Here is a 23,576-nt window from a genome sequence, read left to right as displayed (position 1 = left end):
GCAACGGGAGTCTCTGATTCTAGTGAATTTGTTGGCAATAATTTTGTTTTAACTTTTAGGCTTTGCATAATTGGTCTCGTGATCTGTGTCTTCTTATGGTAGATGATAATTTCATTTTCCTCTGCCAAATTTTGTAATCAGCGGCGCATGTTCTTCTTTACCAGTGCATGTGGGCACGTGTACAAGTACAAATGCGATGTCTATTCAGTAAGTATGAAACACGTGTGTGGGGCATGGATGATCCAACGGTGAACATAGCTTTTATCATACAGTTTAAACATTTGTTGACTGCACTCTTTCTTAGGTTTGACCTTTACTCCAGGCCGGGGACCTGAACCTCTCCTGGTCCAGTCCCCTGCTACTTTTTTTTTTTTCTTTTTTTTTCAAAACATGAAAGGATTCCTTTCTTTAACAACTAATAGCTGATTGAAATAGAGACTGGTTGTATTACAGTGGTTGTTAGTTGTTACCCGAAGATTGAAGGACGAAAACGGGAAAGGAAAAATGAATAAGACATGAAATAAGTAGTGATAAATCGCCTGAAATCGGCTCAAGTACAAGAGATTATGTCAAATGCTGTAACGCTCAAGTTTCGCAATGTTTCTGGTAGCATTAATTATTAGCAGTACTTACACGTATTTGTACCACTATATTATTCAAGTAACAAGGAGTCAACACGACCAAAAATATCAAATTCATCTACTGGGATCGAGATTAACTGCAGTTTCATGACAGGAGGAGCCATTAAGAAATCTCATTGAATGGACAATCTCAGACGAATTCAACTTGAAAAAGCAGTAACTTACGACTTAATTAATTTAGGCTGATCTAATCGTAACGAATTGATTATGGGAGTTTACGTTGTCCACTTTTAAGGTTAGTATTTAGAGTAGGGGATGAAATATTATATTAAACTTAATTAGCTACCGAATCATCATATATAACAAATTTCAACAGGAAGAATCTTATATATGTGAATCTCAATATATATGGAGATAAAATTAATGCTAAGTTGCCACAGCATAATTTCACTTATTGGGAAGAAATGAAAGCACGTAGCAAAAAGATTGAATCAGGTAGGGATGGCAAAACATCGGGTCGGGCTCGGGCTTGGCCAAACCCGACCCGACCCGATCAATAAAAAATTAAAGCCCGACCCTAAAAAGGCCCTACCTATTTATAGTTAGGGTCGGGTCGGGCCCGATCCGAATCGGGTCAACATCGGGTCGGGCTAAGCCCGACCCTGCCGAAACCATTTTCCACCCATAATTCAATGTTGAAAAATCAACTTCTTCATTGCATATATAAGAATTCGAATGAGGCAATAAAGCATCTACCATTTAACTAATAAATAATTTATTTTTTTTTAAACCATGATACACAAATATATATCAAATATTTTCAATGCAATTAAATTAAAAACACACAATGCAATTAAATTAAAAATACATAATGTAATTCCACAACCGTTTTAGCCATACACAATTCAATTTAACAACCCAACATAAAAAATAAAAAACTCATGTCTTATATAAATAAAAACACAATGCAATTAAATTAAAAACACACAATGTAATTCCACAACCATTTTAATCATACACAATTCAATTCAACAACTCAACATAAAAAAAAAAAAAAAATTCATGTCTTATACAAATAAAAATACAATACAATTAAATTAAAAACGCACAATGTGTGATGTTGTGAGGATGTGTTGTGTGCGTGTGTTAACTTGTGTTAGTTTTTTTTTTTTTTTTAAATAGGGTCGGGTCGGCATTAAGCCCGACCCTAACCCTAAATTTGTTCGGACCTTAAAATCTTGGCCCTAACCCGACCCTAAACTTAAAAATTCGGGCCAAAGCCCTAAAAATTAGGGTCAGGTCAATCGGGCCAAAATTAGGGTCGGGCTAAATTGCCAAGCCTAGAATCAGGGAAAACTACTGATTCCATCTTCTCCATCAAATGTTACCCGACAAGATTAAAGGATGATCATGGTTATGGTCATGATGTGGTGTTTAAACATTAAAAAAGAACAACCAAAAAGGGAGGGGGAAAAAAAAGTATTGTTTTGTTTGGGATTAAATTAAGCAATGAACATATGTGGAATCTTCCATTGAATATTATTATTGTCTCGCCATAGCCGTTCCTATTCTTGTTAGCTACTAATTAAATTTATCATCCAATTTTAGCGTTACGTGTATTACTACGATACCAACTTCTTTTATTTAGAATCTTTTATTAAGAGTCCGATTGAGATTGCGGTTAAGATGTTCAAAATTAGCTTATTTCATAAGTTTTAATAAAAATAGTATTTCTTAGATTATTTAAAAGTTGCTTATTTAATAGGTTTCTTTATTTTGATGGTAACTTTTAAAACATATCAGGTTACTTTTATAAGCAACTTATTAAATAAGTTAATATGTCTTTCTAAAGTTCTCATTATAACTTTAATATTTTAACTAAATAATAATTATATCTTTTTTATATATATATAAACTTTGATGTATAAATAAAAAATAATTTAAATATATGTTTATTTTAGTCATTATAAAATAAAACAAGACTTTACTAATAAAAATTAATCAAATGCATACATTCTTCTTTTAAACTCATAATAACCACAAGGCCCGCAACATAATTTGTCTAATACTGAGTTACTTTTTTGAATTAATAGGCTATGTTATCTGTACAATAAAAATGACTTATTTCATTATCCGCGCAACTCTCAACTGGCCAAATTCATGATTTCGGTTGTCATTTAAAATTTAGAAACTAAAGATGGTCAAATCCAAAAGAGCAAATTGAAATGTTACTGGGTTTGAAAAGTTTTGGGCCTCAGCTGGTAAAATGCAGCACTTAAACACATTTCTAGCGGCAAAGCAATTGAGTAGGCCTAAAATAAGTAATAATTCATATCGTGAGGCGTGATTTTCACGCATTATATAGCTAGCAAATGTTATTATATTTTTATACGAACTTTAACAACAGTAGAGAGTAACAAATTAGCGCAGCAAATTTCTCGGCAATTATTGAGCCACCAACCGATCCATAGTACCATTACCAACAACAACAACAATAATTATATGCTATGTATGGTGGCTTTGTTATACACAAAGAAAAAAGCACACATTGGCTAGCAACACAACCACCCATCATGCAGGATGCAGCTCATTAAATCATTTGTTGAATCTTCTTAGTAATTAAATAGTTTGAGGGAATTGTGTTTATTGGCCAATATATATTATGAATTTAACTTTCTTAATTATATTGGAGAATTTGAGCTTTCTTGATTAATAAATTTATTTCTGATTGGTGCCTAGTCAGTCGTTACTAATCTCTCTTTTCGTTACTGCAACGAGTAATTAATTTAATTCTTATTTTCGAAATAGAAAAAATCGCTCTTGTTCTTTGATAGTTCATTCAATTATTTGAAGGAGGAAGATTAGTTAGAGTATTAATGAAGAAGATTAGACGAACTTACAGAAGAAAAAATAATAATAATAAAAATGAATAAATAAAAAAATCCAAATAGAGATAGAGCTAGTATTGGTTAATCTTGTAAGTATTGAATTTGATACAGCTGTTTATGGAAACAAACCCAAGTAGAGTTAGAGATCAAAGCAAAGATGTAAATAATATTATATCGACATCTATTGGTGGGTTGGGTGCTCCAATCAACAATGATATGAAATGGTGATCTTGAATTTTTCCCGCTCATGGTGATTACACAACCAAATTATTTTAGTCTTCGTAATTATTTATATGATAATGTATCTCTTCCAAGAGAGGAAAAGAGGAAGAAGAAGAAGAAGAAGAAAGGAAACTTGGGTTTATGGAAAATAAAAACGATAATTCTATTTAAAAAAGGGGAAAAAATCATAATTACTTCACAAATAAATAAAATAAAAGAAATAGAACCGTATAATAATAAATAAATATATAAAAACTTTGGTGAAGATAAGTACAAAACACTTTGACCAAACTTCAAAAGTGCCGTTGGCAGTGGCCCGCTTTGAAAGTGTTTTAGACAGTATCAGTAGCACTGGGATACGCTGGAGTCGAAAACAAAACAAAATCAATCTCACTCACTCGCTCGCTTGCTGAAACTGAAACTGTGTACAATTTTCATCTCATTTGAAATCTTTGAAAACCCAAAATTTGAAAGTAGATATGGAAAATGTTTTCCTCAGGCTATATATCCGGTTCGCTTTAATTCACTTTCTCTTTTAAACTCTCTCTCCATTTATACCGCCTCACCCATCTCGTTTCCTCTTTATCTCGCCTTCTTTAAACTCTCTCTGTCTCTCTCTCTCTTTTTTTCTTTTTTTTTTCTTTTTCATAAAAGCAACACACTCTTCTCTTCGCTGCTTCACTGGTGGGTGTGTTTGGTTTCTGGGACAACAAACCAGAAAGGAATAGAAAGCTTTGTAGCATTTCTGTTGTTTCAGAGCTGGTCTTTGTTGAATTCAGTGATTATGGGCTACGTGAATTATGGAATGTGTGTTGGATTGACGATGGCGCTGGCTGTTTTAACGGCGCCCTTTTGTGCTGGGGTAACCGATCCTCGCGATGGTTAGCTCTTCTTCTTCCTTCATTTTTTTTTAACTAAGCTGATGAGTGTCTGTTAATTTCTATGGAAAGAAGAGCAAGAAAATGAGCGAAAGTTGGTTCATTTCCTATGCATTCTTCCTTTATTATGCTGGAAAACTTTACATTTTCAAAGTTTTGTAATCAATTGCTTTGATACAAGCCATGCATATGAGTCCGCATTTTTATTTTGTGTTGTTTTTTTCCTCAGTTATGGCTCTAAATAGCTTGTATATTTCTCTGAACTTTCCACCTCTTGAAAAATGGCTTTCTTTTGGAGGAGATCCTTGTGGAGATTCGTGGCAAGGTGTCTTTTGTGTCTTCTCAAATGTAACCGAAATGTATGTAGAATTTTTCATTTGTTTATTAATATTTCCACCTCATTTGCCATCAGCTTTCATGAGCTTCGTTTTGTTGGATTTGCAGAAGACTCACTGGCATGAATTTAGGAGGAGTTTTGGCTGATACCTTGGGAGACCTTGAATCAGTCATAAATATGTAAGTACCACTTTAGTAAATCTACAGGTCTTGTGCATCATGTCATCGTTCTTAATGTTTTGAATTTATGCACCTTAATAAATTAGTTATCTTTCTTTATTAATGTTGACAACAACTTGCTTATAAAATGTTCCTACTAAAAGTAAAACTTTTGGTCTGTTTGAGCAACAGAAAACTTGGCTGATTGATTGAATGATGTTTATGTTTGCATGTCACCTGTGGCAGTGAACTGGGACTGTAAATGTGTCTCATGTGATCTGAGTGCCGGTTTGATATGGAAGTATCAAGTTACAGTGGCACAGCATCATCTAGTGCTTGTTGTAATTTACACAAACTTTTAATTTTTCTATGTAGAATGCTGATGTGCTTTTTTGTACTATTTTTATGAATCAGAGATTTGAGCAATAATCATATTGGGGGGAGTATTCCGTCCAACTTGCCAGTTACAGTAAGGAATTTGTATGTCTCAAACTTAAGTCATCCTTGTTTTCATGAATTCAGTAGGCTTGTGCCAGAACTCTATTCCTCATACTCATCTTTGAACAAATCATTTATTTTCTTTCTTCTGTTTTAGTTCTCTTTCAGGTAATCAGCTGACTGGAAGCATCCCTGAGTCATTGTCCAGGTTAACACAATTGTTGGACTTGTAAGTCTAAAACAAACTTACTTATCTTGGGGTCGTATCATCAATTTGTTATCTATTTGTCATAATATGTTTCTCCTTTTATCTTTACTGTCATCAGGTCGTTAAACAATAACCATTTGAATGGAGGAATACCCGATGCCTTTCATCAGTTTACCGGTTTGATAAATTTGTAGGCATTTCTGTGAAATCACATCTGTTCATTCACATTTATTTTGTTAGTTTCTTGATTTGTGATATTTATAATATGGTGCAGTGATCTATCAGCTAACAATTTGACTGGTCAGCTGCCTCCCTCAACGAGGAATTTGTCATCTCTCTACTCATTGTCAGTAATAACCTTTGTGAAATAAAAGAATTCGTATTATTGTCAAGTTATTCATGCATACATATCTATACTTTCTGGATTACAGGCACCTGCAGAACAATAAGCTTTCTGGAACCCTCAATGTTCTAGAGGATCTTCACCTAATTGATTTGTAACCTCCTATCCTCCTCAATGACGTAGTTTGTTACTCCTATTTTAGAAATTTTGTATTGAAAGATCTGGTTATAGACAATTGGAAATTATTGCTCAGCCTTCAGCAACTCACTAGTTGTCTCCTTTACATAGGAACATTGAGAACAATTTATTCTCTGGGCCTATACCTGAGAAGTTGCTGAGTATTCCAAATTTCAGGTAAATCTAGGGAAAAAATGAGTACAGTACTTTGTTTTGCCTATCTTTTTGGCTACAGTCTATGTATATATCAATATGTAGAGTTATGAGGCATGATTCCATTTGCATTCTTATAATCCATTATATTTTGTCTTTTAGGTTTAATGTCTTTTTTACTCTTATTCTTTCTTTAGTTGATGGTAGTATCTAATTTGCAGAAAAGATGGAAATCCCTTCAATACAACTGTTATTGCATTGCCACCAACTGCAATACCTCCATCCATAGCTCCGGCACCAACTTTTCAAGCACCTGGGGATCAGGCAGATGCTCCTTCTGCTTTTGAAATGACAAACTCTGCAAAGGCAAAAAAGTTTTGGACAACAAAGAGGGTGATTTGGGTTGCCCTTTCAGCGGCTGCAATACTTTGTGCATTAGGGTGCTCTCTCATTATGTGGAGATACTGCAAAACTAGGAGAGTGAATAGAGATGCTGAGAAGAATACCGGTACATATAAAGGCCCTGGGGAGAAGCCAAACTACAAAAATTCTCCATTGCAACCAAGTGGTCAAGTTGAGGAAGGTAGCTTTATACATCTGTCTGTTTATTGTCTCTTTCATAATCCCATTTTTCCCCCCCCCTGAAAAGTGCTATCGTAATCAGTCTCCAAAGAGCCAGTTGTGAAATCTCAAGATGGACATGGAGTAGATAGTAGAAGAATGGTCTCAAGTCCAAGGCCACAGGATGAAAAGGTGATAATGGTGATGAGAATTGCTGCATGTTGAAGGAATAAAAGAAATGTTGGTGTGGAAATTTTGCCACTGATGTGAATTTCTGTTGCTGCAGTTACCATTGCCTCCTTTGCCTTTACCCCTTGTTGAGAAGGTCACAGTAAAACCTCTTGCACCTGCAGAAGTGACAAGAAGGAGTTCTCCTTCTACTAATGTGATCTCCTCTTCTGTAAGTGTTTTTACCATTGCATCACTGCAGCAGTATACCAATAGCTTCTCTGAAGGCAATTTTATTGGAGAAGGATTGCTTGGCAGTGTTTATAAGGCTGAGCTTCCAGGTGGCAAGGTACAAATTCATTTGACTGACATGAAATGATTTTCTAGGATTGCTATTTGGCTGTTTAATTGATTTGGCCCTCAGGCTTGGTTGTTTTATGTACCTTATATGACATTATTCACTCTCTATCTTATGGTTGCTATGTGATTGTTCAGATGCAGACATCTACTAATTACTTGTTGGTTCATTTTTAGCTACTTGCAGTCAAGAAACTAAGCAATACAGTTTCGCAGCGGCAGACAGATGAGGAATTTCTTGAATTAGTGTCAACTATTTCTCGACTTCGACATGGTAATATTGTGGAACTGATAGGTTACTGTAATGAGCATGGACAACATTTGCTTGTCTATGATTATGGTGGAAATTGTACCCTACATGATTTACTTCACGGTGATGAAGAGGCGCACAAAAAATTTTCATGGAATATTCGCATCAGGGTGGCACTTGGAGCTGCCAGGGCCCTGCAGTAAGTAGAATACCCATAGATTGATTCAGCTTTTAAAATATTCCCTTGGTTAAGAAATGGAGTCTGTCTTTGTTGTCTCTCAACTACTGGTGGCTTACGAGGTCCCATAGATTGACCTATACCTCCTTGTTTCTTGTTTGCATGCTTGTGCCGGGAAGTAACCTATTTGCCTCCCTCATTCTTATCACTAAATAAAAAAATGACATCTATTTTCTATTGTGGTAAAGGTATCTGCAAGAGGTCTGTGAGCCACCAATTGTGCATGGGAATTTCAAGTCTTCAAATATCCTCCTTGATGAGAAGCTTATAGTGCGTGTTTCAGACTGTGGTTTGGCTCCTCTATTATTCTCTGGCTCCACAAATGAGGTAATTTGGATGTAGGATTGTTAGATCCTGCTGGTTTAAAGTTCTATAAAAATACTATCAGTTAATGGTGATTAGAAGTTTTCCATGGAGTTTGAGACTGCACTTAAATTTTGCTTTTAAGTGATGGAGTGCACAACTTGTGAAAAAATGTGGAAAATTAGTCTTTTTCATTCACAATACAATTGATTGCAACTGAATGAACATGGGAAAGAACAAACTCATCTAATGACAGAACTGGCAGATTATTTCTTCAAAATGAACTATATCATTGGCTTTGTTATATTTATTGATCAGTTGTGGCTGATATTGGTGCATATGTCTTCAGTTGTCTGAAGGCCTCCTCACTGCTCATGGTTCTGGTGCTCCTGAATTTGAATCAGGAAGTTATTCATGCCAGAGTGATGTCTACAGCCTTGGAGTTGTAATGTTGGAACTTCTCACAGGGCGGAAACCCTATGACAGGTTAGGATCTCGTGTTGATCTGCAAGTCCATATCAGATGTTTACGTTACAAATTCATCTGCATTGATCTATCACACATATTATAAATGCTTGGTCTCAGCTAAGATTCTTTTTCTCTCTTAAAAACATTTATAGGTCACGGCCTCGAGGGGAACAATCTTTGGTCAGATGGGCTATTCCTCGGCTTCATGATATTGATGCACTATCAAGGATGGTTGATCCGTCTCTAGATGGAGCATATCTAGCGAAATCATTATCACGCTTTGCAGATATAATATCCCGATGTGTACAGGTTTTTACTTTTAGTCCCTCTTCATAAAATTTGGCGTATTATGTTTATCTGCAAAATATAAATTTCGGATAATTACTTCTGGGGAGGTATTCTATGGGCCTTTGTATCATTGAGGGAGTTTTCTGCCAAGGTTTAAACAAATGAAAAAATGCTTTTAGAATGAAACAACTCCCTCTGTTATCATCTAAAAAAATTAGGGAGCAAGTTCTGAAATGCAAACTGCAGTTTTATTTTTATAAAACCAGATTCTTCTTTCTCAATAATTCATCTTGTATCAATTGCTTTGCAGTGGGAGCCGGGATTCAGACCACCAATGTCTGAAATCGTCCAGGACCTTTTATGCATGATTTAGAATGGAATGGAACATGAGGCAACCCCCACCAGACGTGCAATGTGTGTGCTTTGAATTAGGAAATGACTCGGAAGGGTTAGTTTGGTTTGACTGTTAACTCTAGAAAAGGTAATTTATGTGAAATGCATCGGCTTCCCTTAGTTTTCAGAGATAACTTGGCCACAAATTTGTTATAGGCACCACCTCATTTGGCCATTCCTTTTTAGTGAGGAAGGTAGGTGCCAGCCAGTGTAATTGTTAAATCAATTTTTTTCATGTGAATATTGCTTGCTAATGTAATTATGTATGGTTTGCATGTGAAGCTACAATTTCTTTTTTATCTCTCTTCAATTAGTCCAGCTTGTTAAGGAAATGCACCTCTTCCGATGCGTTTTGGCCATTTTCGCACACGGAGGTAGAAAGTGAAAGAAATAATATTTAATTTAGTAAATGGAAAGTTGGAGACACAAATTCTTGGGGTTCTGCCATGATTCGAAGAATGAGATGTTGGATAGCATCCTGACAGTCAAATTACTTTTAGAAATCTCTCTTGTTTGTTTATTATTTATGTGTTTCGTTTTTCAGAATATTAAATTAATTGTGTGGGAGAGGATTGACGTGGAGGACAATGACCATGAGCAAGTTATGCCGCCCACATGAACAAAAGTTGTAGAAAAGTGGGCAGAGAATTTCTTTAATCATCATGTTCGTGGCAAGTGTAAAATTGAATACTAATTCTGAAAAATGATGCTTCTTTGGATTCCCACGGGCCATGGCCCATATAACACGGCTCGCCCTCGACCTCTGAACCTCTGTCGTTTTGCAAATTGCAAAATGCAAACGACATGAATGGTTTACAGGTGTCTGTTTCCAAGGAAACTGTGAGGAGATTTCTGGACAGGTAGCGTGCAATACCAAAAATCATTTAGGACATTTTCCACCTAACAATTTGGTTTGATTGTGTACTCTTAAAACTGATGGTCTGAAAAATTGAATTCTTTAGTAGCAAGAAGAGAAGAATTGATGTGCATGGAGAAAATTACAGGTCATTTTGATGTGGGGTCTTTTCGTCATAATCAATCTACGTCTTCGTTGGAGACAGAAAAGTTTGTGCTGCTGTGGTCAACATTCATCTTCAATTAAATAACATCATGTTTTGCCGAGACATCCCCTATTGCCTTTACCCCCACAAAACATTAAAAAGAGCATTATGACCACAACAACGTAATCTACTCCCTCCCTGTCCCTGCTCAAGTCTCACTCCTCCCGTCATTATAATAAATAAATAATATGGTCCAGCTATGTTGGAGCATTTCAATCATCATATGCCATATTATTACAACCATTCGACGACGGTTCATTTATGTACTCTACGTCGAAAAAGCTCCAACGTATTTACTACCTAAACACAAAATCTTTACATGAGTAGTTATATTACTTCAGATTTTGTAATGGGTCATAAACTGCATCATTTAAATTTAGATTATATGGGAAAGAAACCCTAGAGAATTTTTATTTTTTTTAACTAACATGGGATGGTTGATTTAATAATTTGGTCATTCACCAACCCTGTGGGTGCCACACATGTGTTTAGAATCATGTTGTGGATTATTATTTATGAATGTAACAAGAACGGCTTCGTGGATCATGACTTGTGTCCCTGACAAAAACGCATATTCTTGTAATTATTAGATTATATTCTATTACTTACTCTATATATATATATATATATATGTTAATCAGATTGACTTTTATTTTTTATTGAGTCTATGCTTCTGTAATTTCTCCATGGACTATGACCTTTCCAACCCATGTCTCACGTATGACACATTACTGAAAAAAAATCTAACTAAAATCTATGACTCTTATCCTATTCCTAAATCCTAAGCTTTTAAATTCTGAAGCCAGACCACCATCCAAAACGAGAAAAAGGATTATACCCCATACGATTCCTAATTGGATTAAAGCAACCACTTGCCTAGTTGTGCCAATGGATCGGTAAATTTATAGAAAAAGATTTTTGCAGCAATTAATGTCCACGAATGTTAATGTTAAAGTAGAAATGAAAAATTAAAAGTTGTTAACCGCTTACCTAAAATTCATCAAGTGGTGGTGACTAAAATTCGAAGTTAATGTCACGATCATATGATGAACCTAAACCACCTGAAAATAAATATGAAACACTAGAAATTGTTTTACAAGGAATCTCGTTCGGTCCGTTTTCTCTTTTATCAGTCACTGTTAGAAGAAACACATCATGTTCCGATCCTTCAATTATTAATTATTATCCGTTGGTTGCTTAGCTAGACTCCAAAACCAAATTCATAATTAATATTTTACTATTTACATAATATGTAATTATCTGCACCGCAAACTCATCAAAGCTGTTCCACCAAACTAAATAGTACGTATATAAGTCATCGAGAAATAAATATAGCACTCGCTACTTCTTTTTTAGCATAAAGTTTATTTTACAATTTGAAAAAAAAAATAGAGTTTGTTTCCTTTAAAGAAAAGTAGATGAAGTTTAATAGTTGATTATAATTTGTGTTAAATTACAAATAGTTCCAACAAAATCAAAATTTGTCAAAAAAAATTAAACTATCTATTCAATAAAAAATAGGATTCTAATTAACAAACAAGAGTATATTTGACACATACAATTGAATTGGACCAACTATTAAGATTAGATTGGATTATATTAAAATAGATTATATATTGTACTATCTTTTGTTTAGTATAATATCAAATAGGATTGGGTAATAACATCACAGACCCTATACTTTTATAAGTTCTGAATTGAGGACCAATTTTTAATTAATATCTAATAGGTTCCTAATGGAATGATTAAAATACCCTTTGGGTTTGATTGGCGTGCAGCATTACATAGTACTGCTTGGTGGGCTATGCATTAACTCAAATAAGCTCATGTTTGGCAATAAAAAAGAGATGCATTACTCAATATTTAATGCAAATTTTCTCTCGTTATTTAAACTCGTGACCCACTTAAGTCTATACTATTTTGCATTAACTTCAAAATACAAAATTATTTAAGCAAGTAAAACCTATTTAATTTATTTATAATTAGTTAATAAAATATAAAGTTGACCAGCTAAAATATTAGCTACTTCCAACCACCACATTTCATTACCAGTATTATAACTTTGATATATGTTAATGTCAATCTTGGTACCATTAGAATTCTTATCATTAGATCTACACAATGATGTATGTTTCACTGACAACGGAGTTGCTATTCACTGTAAATCTATGGTCAAAATTTTGATTCTCAAAACTTTAACTTGTATTTATAATGATAGGAAACTCCATTGCCAATACTACGTATACCATTGCATATATTCAATTACGAAGATTCTAATGACACATAAATTAACGTTAAAAGGTATTGGAATATGAAAGTTGGCAGCATTTCATGATGGCTCACAGTGATGGTTGCTGGTGAGAAATTTTATTTTTTATTTATAAATTTAAATAATAAATTTAAGATATTTATAATTGTATAAAAATAATTTAATATAAATAATAATAAATAATATTATACAATATAAAACTGAATATTGTACAATATTAATATAATATAATACTGATACAATACAGTTTAATACAATACGCATTGTATTAATTGATGTAATATATTATAATATAATACAACATGTTAATCGCAGTCTTTAACAATAAACTACATGGTAAACATTTGATAGTCTAAGGTTAAGTTTGTCATTTAAATAGAATCCAGGGATCTATTTCGTACAAATATCAAAACTATGCTCTTATTTGAGAAAACGTAAAATCTTAAGGGATCGAATGTGATTATGTGAAGTTGCTGTTTCTTGTATTGGATGAATTGGTAACAATAATAAATAAATAAATAATAATAATGGGAGAAAAAAACGAGGGTGTTTTGGTAAAACAGTAAACGTGACACGATCAATCATCTCGTGCTCTGGAATATTACTGTCGTTTCTCTCTTTTTGTTTAGTCGTTTCATTCATTTGATTTGATTCTTACAAACGAGAAAGACAACACACACATACTACGCGTCGTTTTGGAAAAAAAAAAAAAAAAGATTGTACTACTTTTTGCAAGTGTTGTTGAATCTGAATTTGTGATAAAATAAATCTCAGAGAATCCAATTCTTACCTTTCAAGCTGGATTTCAATTTCTGTTTTACCGCAAGAAGCACATTCCTTTTTTTTTTTTTTTTTTTTTTTCTCCTCCATTACGAATCCCGAAAATCCCTTAGCTTCAGCTCGCATCAAGCCTAATCCCAATTTCTGTTGCTTCAGCTCCACCAAAACGACACTGAAGTTATCGTTTTTGGTTTTTCGAAATGGCCAAGCGTGGATACAAGCTGCGTATCCTGTCCCTCATTTTTGTTAGCTTTAAATTTTTTTAATGCCGAGCTTGAATTTGTTGTTTCATTCAGTTATTTTGCTGAGCTTTGTGTGATGATTTAGTGTTGAATTTTTGGTCTATCTATTTACATATGTATATATATTTGTTGACTACAACTTGAATTTAGTGATGGTTTGAGGAACAAGATATTCAATTCCAGCTGCAGTTTTTTTTTTCTTCCCTGTTTGAATTGTTTGGAAGCTGAGAAAATGGAGGAATAGTTGAATGAAGTTAAAAGTTTCAGTCTTTGTGATACTTGTCTTGTTTGAGTTTTCAGATGATGCGAAATTAAGCTTAAGCTTAACTTAGAAGAAAACTTGGAAATCTTAAGTCCAATATGTTGAAATTAAATAATGTTATAGAAAATGTGAATTTTCTTGACTGAAATCAATGTAGAGGAATTTGTGGCGCACTCAGCAAATGTGAATTGTATTAGTATTGGGAAGAAAGCATGTCGGTTTCTTATCACTGGTGGAGATGATCAGAAAGTGAATCTTTGGGCCATTGGAAAGCCCACTGCCTTAATGGTTAGTTTCTTTTCTTCTTATTAACCACTTTGCTTGTATTTTAATTATTGCCAGTTTCTGTTATTTAGCATTTGAATTCTGCTTTAGATGTACAATGTGTTGTCAGTTTTTCTTTTCCCTTTTTTCTTTTTAAAATTATCTAATGGAGAGATGGCGATTTGCTTTCCTTTTATTTATTTATTACCATTAGTAAATCAATGCAGTTTCTGGAGGAAATTTTGAACTCAATAGTTTCCTTTTAATTTTACTTACATTTTCAAGCATTATGCTGTTTTACATATTTGCATAATTTTCCGCAACCCGCCATTGTGGTGATGTTGCTGTATGCGAAAAATTAAGTGTGTCCACTGGTGTTAATATGCAGAGCCTGTGTGGTCTTTCAAGTCCAGTTGATTCAGTAGCTTTTGATTCAGCAGAAGTTTTAGTGCTCGCTGGAGCTTCTACTGGTGTGATAAAGCTGTGGGATCTGGAAGAATCAAAGAGTAAGTTGACGAATCAGTTCATTTTCTTGTTTAATCAAAACTTAAAATTCTTGTTTCTAAGGAGTTCCAAGATTTGTCCTTTTTCTTCATTCGTCTAAGCTGGGAGAGTGTTTTGAGATGGTTGTCTAGGCTGATCTAGTATTGTATGGGGGTGATTGATATATTTTTGTATATCACAGAAAAGTTTTCATTATTTTGCTTTCTTAGTGGACAGCAACGATTCTTCATATTTAATACAATTTACAATTTCTTATCCCAAAAGAAAAAACTTAAAATTCCCGTTCGAGGAACCTGTTGCATTGTTTTATGTCTGTAACCCATCAAATAATACACCTGAGGTATAGCACTTTGAACCAGTATGTGTTACAAATAATAAAGATGAGGTCTCTAGCAAGATTATAAACGTGAGGTCATCAAATTAGGGCAATGGGACTGTAAAAGCCCATAGCAGCTGATGTTTTCTGCAAGATCTGCTGGCTGTCCATATTATACTCCCTGAGGTAGCGTAGGAACAATAAGGTTATTGTACTTCTAATTTTCTAATCTATTTCTTATTGTTCTTGAAGCGTAGTGGTTCGCACACTTACTGGGCATAAATCCAATTGCACTGCTGTTGAATTTCATCCATTTGGTGAGTTCTTTGCATCTGGTTGCATGGACACAAATTTGAAGATCTGGGATATCAGAAAGAAAGGCTGCATTCACACATACAAGGGTCATACGCGAGGCATCAATACTATCAGATTCACTCCTGATGGTCGCTGGGTAGTTTCTGGTGGATTTGATAATGTCGTGAAGGTATGAATAGCTTGCTGTGTCAACAGTCTTGGTTGAAGTGAACTTTCTTCTATTTGTTTGATCAATGCATCTTCGTCACCGTTGACCAGGTGTGGGATCTTACTGCCGGAAAACTCTTGCACGATTTTAAGTTCCATGAAGGGCATATCAGGTCGATAGACTTCCATCCCTTAGAGTTTCTTCTGGCCACAGGTAACTATGGAATTTCTGCAGAGTTCCCATGAGCTCCCTCTGCATGTAAATGTTTGGGTTCCTTTGTTGCACCATGTATTTGTCTACGGAAAATAATGCTCCCAATCCTTGACCAAAGAAGACAATCTTTTGTTCTAGATTTACCATGTTTCAGTGACCTTGATTGCTCTGTTAGGAAATCTCTCTTCTTCATCTTCTTTTATCCTTTTTACTTTTTCCTCCTCAGTGGGTGGTGGGAAGGGCTCTTGGGAACTCAATTTCATGATATTTGTAAAGATTGGTTGTTGTCCTCTTGATTGTTGTTACCTATATAACATAGTAAATTTACCAGAAAAGGAGTTTGAATTAAAAGAAAAAAAAATGTCGGGCCTCCTATTAACCGCACTTGATGACTTATTTTTAATTAATTGCTTGGCAAATATATAGCATTATAGTTAATTCCTTTATGTTTGTGATTCACTGCTCCTTCTATCACCCTGATTCAGAATGTCGTCATCAGCTTCTTCTTTCAAGAGTATTTAGTTATTTTAACCTGCATATCATTTTCCAGGTTCAGCAGACAGAACCGTGAAATTCTGGGATTTGGAAACCTTTGAACTGATTGGATCAACCAGACCTGAGGTATCACATAAATTTAGTTTATGTGTTCTTAAACTAAAAACCTCCTCATGAGATATCACATAAATTTAGTTTTGTCATATTGTCATATTTGGTATCCTATTTATGAGCATTTTGAAGTATAAAAGATTTTCCTCTGAAAATCTATTTTAGCTTATAAATATCTTCAGACAAGCAGATTTTGGCTGGCTAATTTTTTCCTAGTTATTTCCTATAAAGGATATAATTATCTTGCAAGTAAACGTTTTTTTTCCCATGCCTTTCATCCCTCAGATATCTCTATTGAATAAATAGTCATGCTCGTAAAGCCTTCTCTGTTGCCCTTCCTTTTTTCACTTTTCTGTCTTTTTGGTGGGTAGAAAGATCTCTCTATGTCTCATTCATTTTCTTTTCAGATACATGAGGATCTCAGCTCGGATTGATAATAATTAAATTTGACTTTTATTAAATTCTAAAAGAAGCATATTCATTTGTCACAGGTAACAGGAGTTCGCGCAATTACTTTTCATCCTGATGGGAGGACTCTGTTTTCTGGTTTTGACGATAATCTGAAGGTTTGGCTTGTTTCAATTTTTAATTGTAATCAGAAGATTTTCCTTCAAAAAGAACATAAACATCCAAGTTACATGTTCATTAACTGTAGGTCTATTCATGGGAGCCTGTTATTTGTCATGATAGTGTTGAAATGGGATGGTCAACACTTGGTGATCTCTGCATTAACGACGGAAAGCTTTTGGGTTGCTCATTTTATCGAAATAGTGTCGGAATTTGGGTGGCTGATGTGTCGGTATTTTCCTTTGACCTTTCACTGTCTCATTGCATTATTGTTTCATCCTCCAGGTTGTTGAGTCAAAATTTACTATATGAGTCCTTTTTCCCCCTTGCTCTTTACATGTTTCCTTCTTGGGTATCAGCATGTTGAGCCTTATGGAGTTGGTGCACCTGAACCTGATCAAAGTATTTGCACAGAGGTCAAATTTAATCCCCCAGGAAGTCATTCTTTGGAAAAAGTGGGAATTATTGGGAGATCAACTTCAGGTTTCCGCTCTACCTCTCCTGATTATGAGACAAAAGACATAAAGACCATATATGTGGATTGTAAGTTTTTTTCTTTCTCTTTCTATTTTCTTGTTTATTGTCTTCTTGATATTTCCCTTCTGTATTTTCTTTTTTGTACAAATGCATCAACCCTCCACTTGATCCTTTTCTAAGGAACATCTTCTAGCTGGATTAGTACTACTATCAAATTAGGACCTGAGAAAGTGATCCTATTTACTTTTTGGCTTGGTCCTATCTTCCTTAATATACTAATTGAAGAAAATAAAATATGAATTGGAGCTATATCTAACAAATTATACCTGCTAGATATCAATGTGAATCTGCTTTTGTAGTTCTTTTGTATTTAACCATTTACTTAAAGTTAAGCAGACTTTTACTGGTTGACTTCCATTAATCAAGATTTTGTCAACACCTTTTGCCTCTAGATTAGCTTCGGCTGCATCATGCTGGCCTTTCTGAGGGTTTTGTTAAAGTTAAACTGAAATAGCCGAGTCAACTTGCAACCCTAAACTAAATTTTGGCATGCCAAACTTAATAGTATCCTGACTTCTGTCCTTTTCTATAGATAGGAAAAGTGTCCAGGGCCATGAGAATGCACTCAGTTGCTGTGTCTGCTTTAAGTATGACAGATATTTAGTTTTATTGTGTGTGGCTATCTTGCCATATGACATTTTTTATTCCCTTTGTCTTTCTTAATGTGCTTTTCCATCTTCAATGTAAAGCTACTGGCGGAAAACCTGTTGCTTCACAGAAAATTGGGCCTTTGAACTCTCCAAAAGTTTTACCTCCATTGGATTCTGAGGAAATCAGTGATCTGCAAACAGAGAAGCAGAATCCTGCAATAGGAGTTCCAGAAATAACTAATGGACAAGCACTTGATAAATCTTTTATTGTCCCTAGTATTGTACCTCAGGAGAGTCCGGCTGGGAAAGATTCTTCTTTTTCTGCAGGAGAATCTATCACCTTTTCAAGGACAAAACCTGGTATGTTGCTCAGACCAGCTCACGTACAGAAGCCATCAAATAGCAAGTATGATGCTGAAAGGCTGTCAACAGCTGCTGAATCTGAAAGCCTTAACAGTAAGAAGAGTGATTTAGACAGTGCAGTGGATCCAAATGTCAAAACTCGCTTTGTATCGTCAGATGGAGCTAGAAAATCCTGTGAAGAAAAGGACTGTCATATCAAGACCATTACAGGGGAGATTGAAAATATTTTCTCTCCACAGAAACCTCCAAAACAAGAAGACGGTAAGCTCATCAGTTCATACTTTACTGTGTTATCTGTTTACCAATCACCTTGTTTTCTACATGTTACTTTTCTCCTCGTTTGATTGTTTAGTGAGAATTGTTCACACTTGAACTTCACTTCACTCATCAGTCTTGTCCCACTCTCTCTGACTGCATTTACTTAAAACTCTGACAAATGTTCTTGTCGTTTCAATTTGAATGTCATCCTTCTTTCTGATGTGCAATAAACAACTAAACTGCACCGTACTGTCAAATTATTTTGTTTTCAGTTGTTGTTTTTGCCATTACCTTGTTTTCAGCACACAAATTAGATGATTGTCCAACATCCTCCATCATAAGTGTGCCTCTACTCCTCATTACGCACTATTTTGACAAAAACCAGATCTTCATATTTTGTCCATCCAAGGAACACTTGGGCCCATGGCCTACCCAAGCATAGCTTTCTTCCACTCCTAAGACCCTCTCAAATCATTTTCCATGAATGCTTTTCAAATTTATCATACATCTTCATATGTCCCATAGCTTTCTTGTGTTTGGTTGTTGCTTGAAATTTTATCCTCTCGTTCTCCCTGCTCTTACTATGAGATGAACCTGGTTATTTATTCCATTAATTGACCATTGTCTTTATTTGGAATCTTCTGTGATATGTGTGTGTGTGTGTGTGTGTGTTAATGTATTTTGTGTCAAAAGAGGTTTTTATTAATTTTTTTTTTCAATTTCAGGTGATAAATCTCGTGATTGCAGCAAAATAACTAACTCTGTCAAATTTGTCAATGGAGGTTTGTCATTGCCTTTTAGCTTTGTAGTTTTCTAGAATTACCATTTGATGATGGTTAATTTTTTCAGATTTCCATATTGCAGTTGCAGTTGTACCTGGAAGAACTCGCTCTCTTGTAGAGAGATTTGAAAGAAGAGAAAAAGTTAATAGCAATGAAGATCTAGCAGCTAATGTCATCCCACAAACAAGACTGAGCAGAAATGAAGATCAAGCAGCCGATGTCACTCCACAAACAACACTGAGCAGCAATGAAGATCATGTAGCCAATGTCACTTCACAAACAAGACTGAATGGCAATGAATATCAAGCAGCTACTGCCCCCCAACAAACAAGACTGAGCAGCAATATAGATCCAGTGGCTAATGTCACCCCACAAACAGTACCAAGCGGCAATGAAGATCAAGCAGCTAATGTCACCCCTCAAACAAGACCGAGTAGCAATGAAGATCAAACAGCTAATGTCATCCGTCAAACAAGACCGAGTAGCAATGAAGATCAAGCAGTTATTGTCAACCCTCAAACAAGGCTCCATAGCAATGAAGACCAAGCAAGTAATATAACCCCTCACACAAGACATGATAGGAATGAAGACCGAGCAACTAATATCACTCCTCAGACAAAAATCAGTAGGAATCAAGACCGAGCAACTAATATCACCTCTCACATGGGACTTAATAGCAATGAAAACCGAGCAACTAATATTCCCTCCCGTTCGAGACTTAATAGCCGTGAAGACCAATCAACTAATACCCCCTCTCAAACAATACTTAATGGTGCTGAAAATAAAGCAACTAAAACCCCTACTCAAATGAGACTTAAAAGCAGTGAAGACCAAGTAACTATTACCCCTCCTCGTGCAAGACTTAACAGCAGCATTGAAGGCCAAGCAACTAATATTCCAATTCGTAGGAGATTTAATAGAAATGTAGATCAAACAACTAATGTTACCCGTCACAGGAGATCTATTAGCAACACAGATCAAGCAACCTCTACCACTGCTCACGTAGCAGTTAAGAACAATGATGATATAGCAACTGTTATTACCCCCCATGTGACAGCTTTATCCTACGAAAGACCCAGCACTCCGGTAAGATGCTTCCTTAAATATTTGATGTTGTGTTCCATCACTAGTCAGCTTGATATTTATGGTTTTGATAATCTTGGCCTTTCATTAGAAATTCAACATAAGAAGTTTTTGCAATAAAAATTCCAGTTTTAAAGAGCAAATGTGCATTTTGTCAAGCATTATATTGAATGACTTGTATGAATAAACCTGTGAAAATTGTCCAGGCCTAGGACATATTGCTATCCAAACCATCATGCTCTGTGAATAAACACCTTAGTTGGTCCAGGTTGGCTTAGACTATCAGATTGCATTGTCTTCTTGAGCAGTCATAAAAGATTTATGTTTCCATCTCTGAGATTTATCATTCACCCTCTAGAAGGTTTTCATTATTACCCTCTTATTTTGAAAATGCAAGGTGAAATAAGATTCTCTTATCAAATAATTTCATGATCTCTGCGAAATAGTTCTTAAGATTTAAGAGAATGTCTGTGAAAATCCCTCACACATGTATACAATTTTTGTCTTGTTTAATAATCATCAGAAAGGAGAACCTCAAATTTCTGGAAGGGATACACCCGTTGCTAATGAGGGGGAAGCTGTTGAAAGTCTGATGGAAACTCATGATATTTTCATAAGCACCCTACGATCCCGCTTGACAAAATTACAGGTAATTTGATAATGTCATGCTCATAGATATTATTTACAAATGGCATGCAAACCCTTGCTTCATTATCTTTACCGGAGAACTTGCAGGTGGTGCGGCATTTTTGGGAAAGAAATGACATCAAAGGCGGCATTAATGCCTTGAGGAAGCTGCCAGATCACTCTGTGGGTATTCATTGGAAGTGCTTAATTGATTTTCTTTTATTTTGTTTCTTATTATTCAGAAATGGTTGTTTACTGCATATTTGGGCTTGCTAAGAGTCAGTTAATCCTGTTACAGGTACAGGCTGATGTGATGAGTGTTCTCATGGAGAAAATGGAGATTCTCAACCTAGATTTGTTTTTGTGCTTGCTACCCATGCTTATGGGCTTACTGGACAGCAAGATGGAAAGGTAATTTTATGAATTATATCGTTAGTGAATTTTCTCAGTTGTAACTCATAAGAAATGGAATTTGTGCTTTCTTAATGCTCTTCTTAGAGAAGATTGACCATGAGAGTGCTCATTAGAACTATGAAATCCACACTATCAACAAAGGGTATAAATTTATAAAAATATTTCACTTCTGATGCAAAAATGCAGGCATGCAAGCATCTCTCTGGAGATGCTTCTGAAGCTGGTTGTAGTCTTTGGCCCAATGATACACTCAACTCTTTCAGCACCTCCAGCTGTTGGTGTTGATCTTCATGCGGAGCAAAGGTATCGTTAGTTAACATTTATCTAGTCATTACCATTTAATTTCTTGATGCTTAGAGTTAATTCGAGTCTTTGCGTGTGGTGTTATCTTACTTGAATATTTGTGTGCAGGCGAGAATGTTGCAACCGGTGCTTTATGCAGCTGCAAAAGATCCAGAAAATTCTTCCCATCCTTGAAAGGTAACTACATCCTTTAGTTGTAAGCTTATATCTTGCCAAATTGCTCCTAGTAAAAGAGAATATATCTTGCCAAACTGCCCCATAGATGGGCAATCCTTGCTTGTCCTCTCCTATAAGACTATTGCCCTTACACAAATTGCCAGGATACTCGTCACTCTCCTTCATTGTTTCCAGATGCTGTTGTGCCGTGTCACAGTTTCAATTGGCATTGTGTAAATCTGTTTTCCTCATTTTGCTGCAGGAGGGGTGGCTTGCTGGCCAAATGTGCCCATGAATTGAATTTAGTTCTTCAAGAATCATAAGCAGCACTTTAACCTTGATCCCAGTTCAGTTTTTTGCTGAAACTTCAGCGTGGAGTTGCGGATACTCTTAACAGGATATTATTTGATACAGCATTTGCACATCGGAATTCTGGGTAATCACAATTTTGTCTTGCTGCTTCTTAAATTCTGAAGTCATCCATGGCTTTCATCTGCGTGGAAGCCACAGGTTGAGACTCTCGAGAACAGAGCTCGGGGCAGTACCTTCGGTTTGTAACATTTTTGCTTGAAGGTGGGAAAAGCATTAATCGAATATTGATCTTCGGGTACCATTCAGGAATTTCCAGTCGTGATTCTTTCATTCCAGGTAACGGTTGTACTTCCCATTAAAATGAATGTGTAAGTATGTGCCAATATGCCAAAATATACATGTATGTATACTGCATTAGTAGTCATCAATGGATTACCTATACGTGTATATATATATATATATATATACACACTCTTGGAGCTGCCCTCCATTTTTCCTTCTGTCTTTGCTGCTGCTTGAGTGGTGCATTTTCAATTATTATTTCAATCCTTACAATTAATGTCAAGTGAGGTGACATTTTATTGGATGATGGAATATGAGATAACTAATATTATAAATTATAAAAATTTATCGTTTAAGAAATTGAAGTTTACCATTTAATATTAAGAAATTTATCATTTAATAGATAAATGCCACATCAATACTTAAAATTGAAATATTAAGAAATTGCAAGTTAAGTCTCGAAATTTCTATCTAATCTAACGTATTGGAGACTAGAGAGTACAGATTATCCACAAAATTGTACTTCTACTGAAAGGCTTGTATTAAGTCAAAACATTCTCTATGTAAAACTTGTTGAGAACGTTTAGGTTCATTTAGTTGCATATCATCTCCAAACCACCTTAACAATCTCAAGTAGCTACTATAATTTTTTTATGATAACTTATTATTACTTTAAATTTTGATTTTATATTAATTAAATATTTTTCTGTTAACTCTGTTAGTCACCGTTAAATAATTTAAGATAAAAGCTTATTTTGTCCTTAGATTTATTAAAAAAATAAAATAATGTTTTGGGAGGCTCAAGAGATAAAATAATTTGTTACCTTAAATTATTTAGCAGTGACTAATAAAGTTAATGAGAAAATGATTGGTTGATATATAATTAAAATTTGAGATAATTTTGAGATATTAT

The 23,576-nt window shown here is 35.0% G+C and overlaps 2 protein-coding genes across 6 annotated transcripts; both read left to right on the top strand.

Moving 5' to 3' along the window:
- Positions 1 to 4,012: 4,012 nt before the first annotated feature.
- On the top strand, positions 4,013 to 9,708 carry LOC102618863 (protein STRUBBELIG). Of its 2 annotated transcripts, XM_025094077.2 has the most exons (17): positions 4,017 to 4,572; positions 4,799 to 4,928; positions 5,014 to 5,085; positions 5,479 to 5,544; positions 5,660 to 5,731; positions 5,829 to 5,900; positions 5,985 to 6,056; positions 6,142 to 6,207; positions 6,342 to 6,407; positions 6,605 to 6,966; positions 7,048 to 7,136; positions 7,231 to 7,461; positions 7,647 to 7,918; positions 8,146 to 8,284; positions 8,610 to 8,746; positions 8,881 to 9,037; positions 9,327 to 9,708. In XM_025094077.2, the coding sequence occupies exons 1-17, from the start codon at positions 4,476 to 4,478 to the stop codon at positions 9,387 to 9,389; spliced, it is 2,163 nt and encodes a 720-aa protein (XP_024949845.2). In that variant the 5' UTR covers positions 4,017 to 4,475; the 3' UTR covers positions 9,390 to 9,708. The 2 variants fall into 2 exon arrangements, with proteins under 2 accessions (XP_024949847.2, XP_024949845.2); XM_025094079.2 differs by lacking the exon at positions 9,327 to 9,708 and having other exon boundaries at positions 4,013 to 4,572; positions 8,665 to 8,746; positions 8,881 to 9,029.
- Positions 9,709 to 13,383: 3,675 nt separating this feature from the next.
- On the top strand, positions 13,384 to 22,881 carry LOC102619160 (katanin p80 WD40 repeat-containing subunit B1 homolog KTN80.1). 4 transcript variants are annotated; one of them, XM_006467798.4, is made up of 18 exons: positions 13,384 to 13,744; positions 14,181 to 14,311; positions 14,676 to 14,793; positions 15,365 to 15,591; positions 15,681 to 15,783; positions 16,334 to 16,404; positions 16,881 to 16,955; positions 17,045 to 17,188; positions 17,316 to 17,499; positions 18,183 to 18,707; positions 19,430 to 19,486; positions 19,569 to 20,572; positions 21,093 to 21,218; positions 21,305 to 21,379; positions 21,495 to 21,607; positions 21,797 to 21,913; positions 22,022 to 22,090; positions 22,332 to 22,881. In XM_006467798.4, exons 1-18 carry the CDS (start codon positions 13,720 to 13,722, stop codon positions 22,390 to 22,392), a joined length of 3,225 nt encoding a protein of 1,074 aa, XP_006467861.2. In that variant the 5' UTR covers positions 13,384 to 13,719; the 3' UTR covers positions 22,393 to 22,881. The 4 variants fall into 4 exon arrangements, with proteins under 4 accessions (XP_006467861.2, XP_006467862.2, XP_024950836.2 ...); XM_006467799.4 differs by lacking the exon at positions 13,384 to 13,744 and having other exon boundaries at positions 14,728 to 14,793; XM_025095068.2 differs by lacking the exon at positions 13,384 to 13,744 and having other exon boundaries at positions 14,728 to 14,793; positions 15,360 to 15,591.
- Positions 22,882 to 23,576: the final 695 nt, after the last annotated feature.

This window comes from Citrus sinensis, chromosome 2 (assembly GCF_022201045.2).
Source record: "Citrus sinensis cultivar Valencia sweet orange chromosome 2, DVS_A1.0, whole genome shotgun sequence".
Classification (NCBI taxonomy): domain Eukaryota; kingdom Viridiplantae; phylum Streptophyta; class Magnoliopsida; order Sapindales; family Rutaceae; genus Citrus; species Citrus sinensis.
Note: the sequence above shows the minus strand (reverse complement) of the source record. Positions and strands in the feature narration are given on the sequence as shown.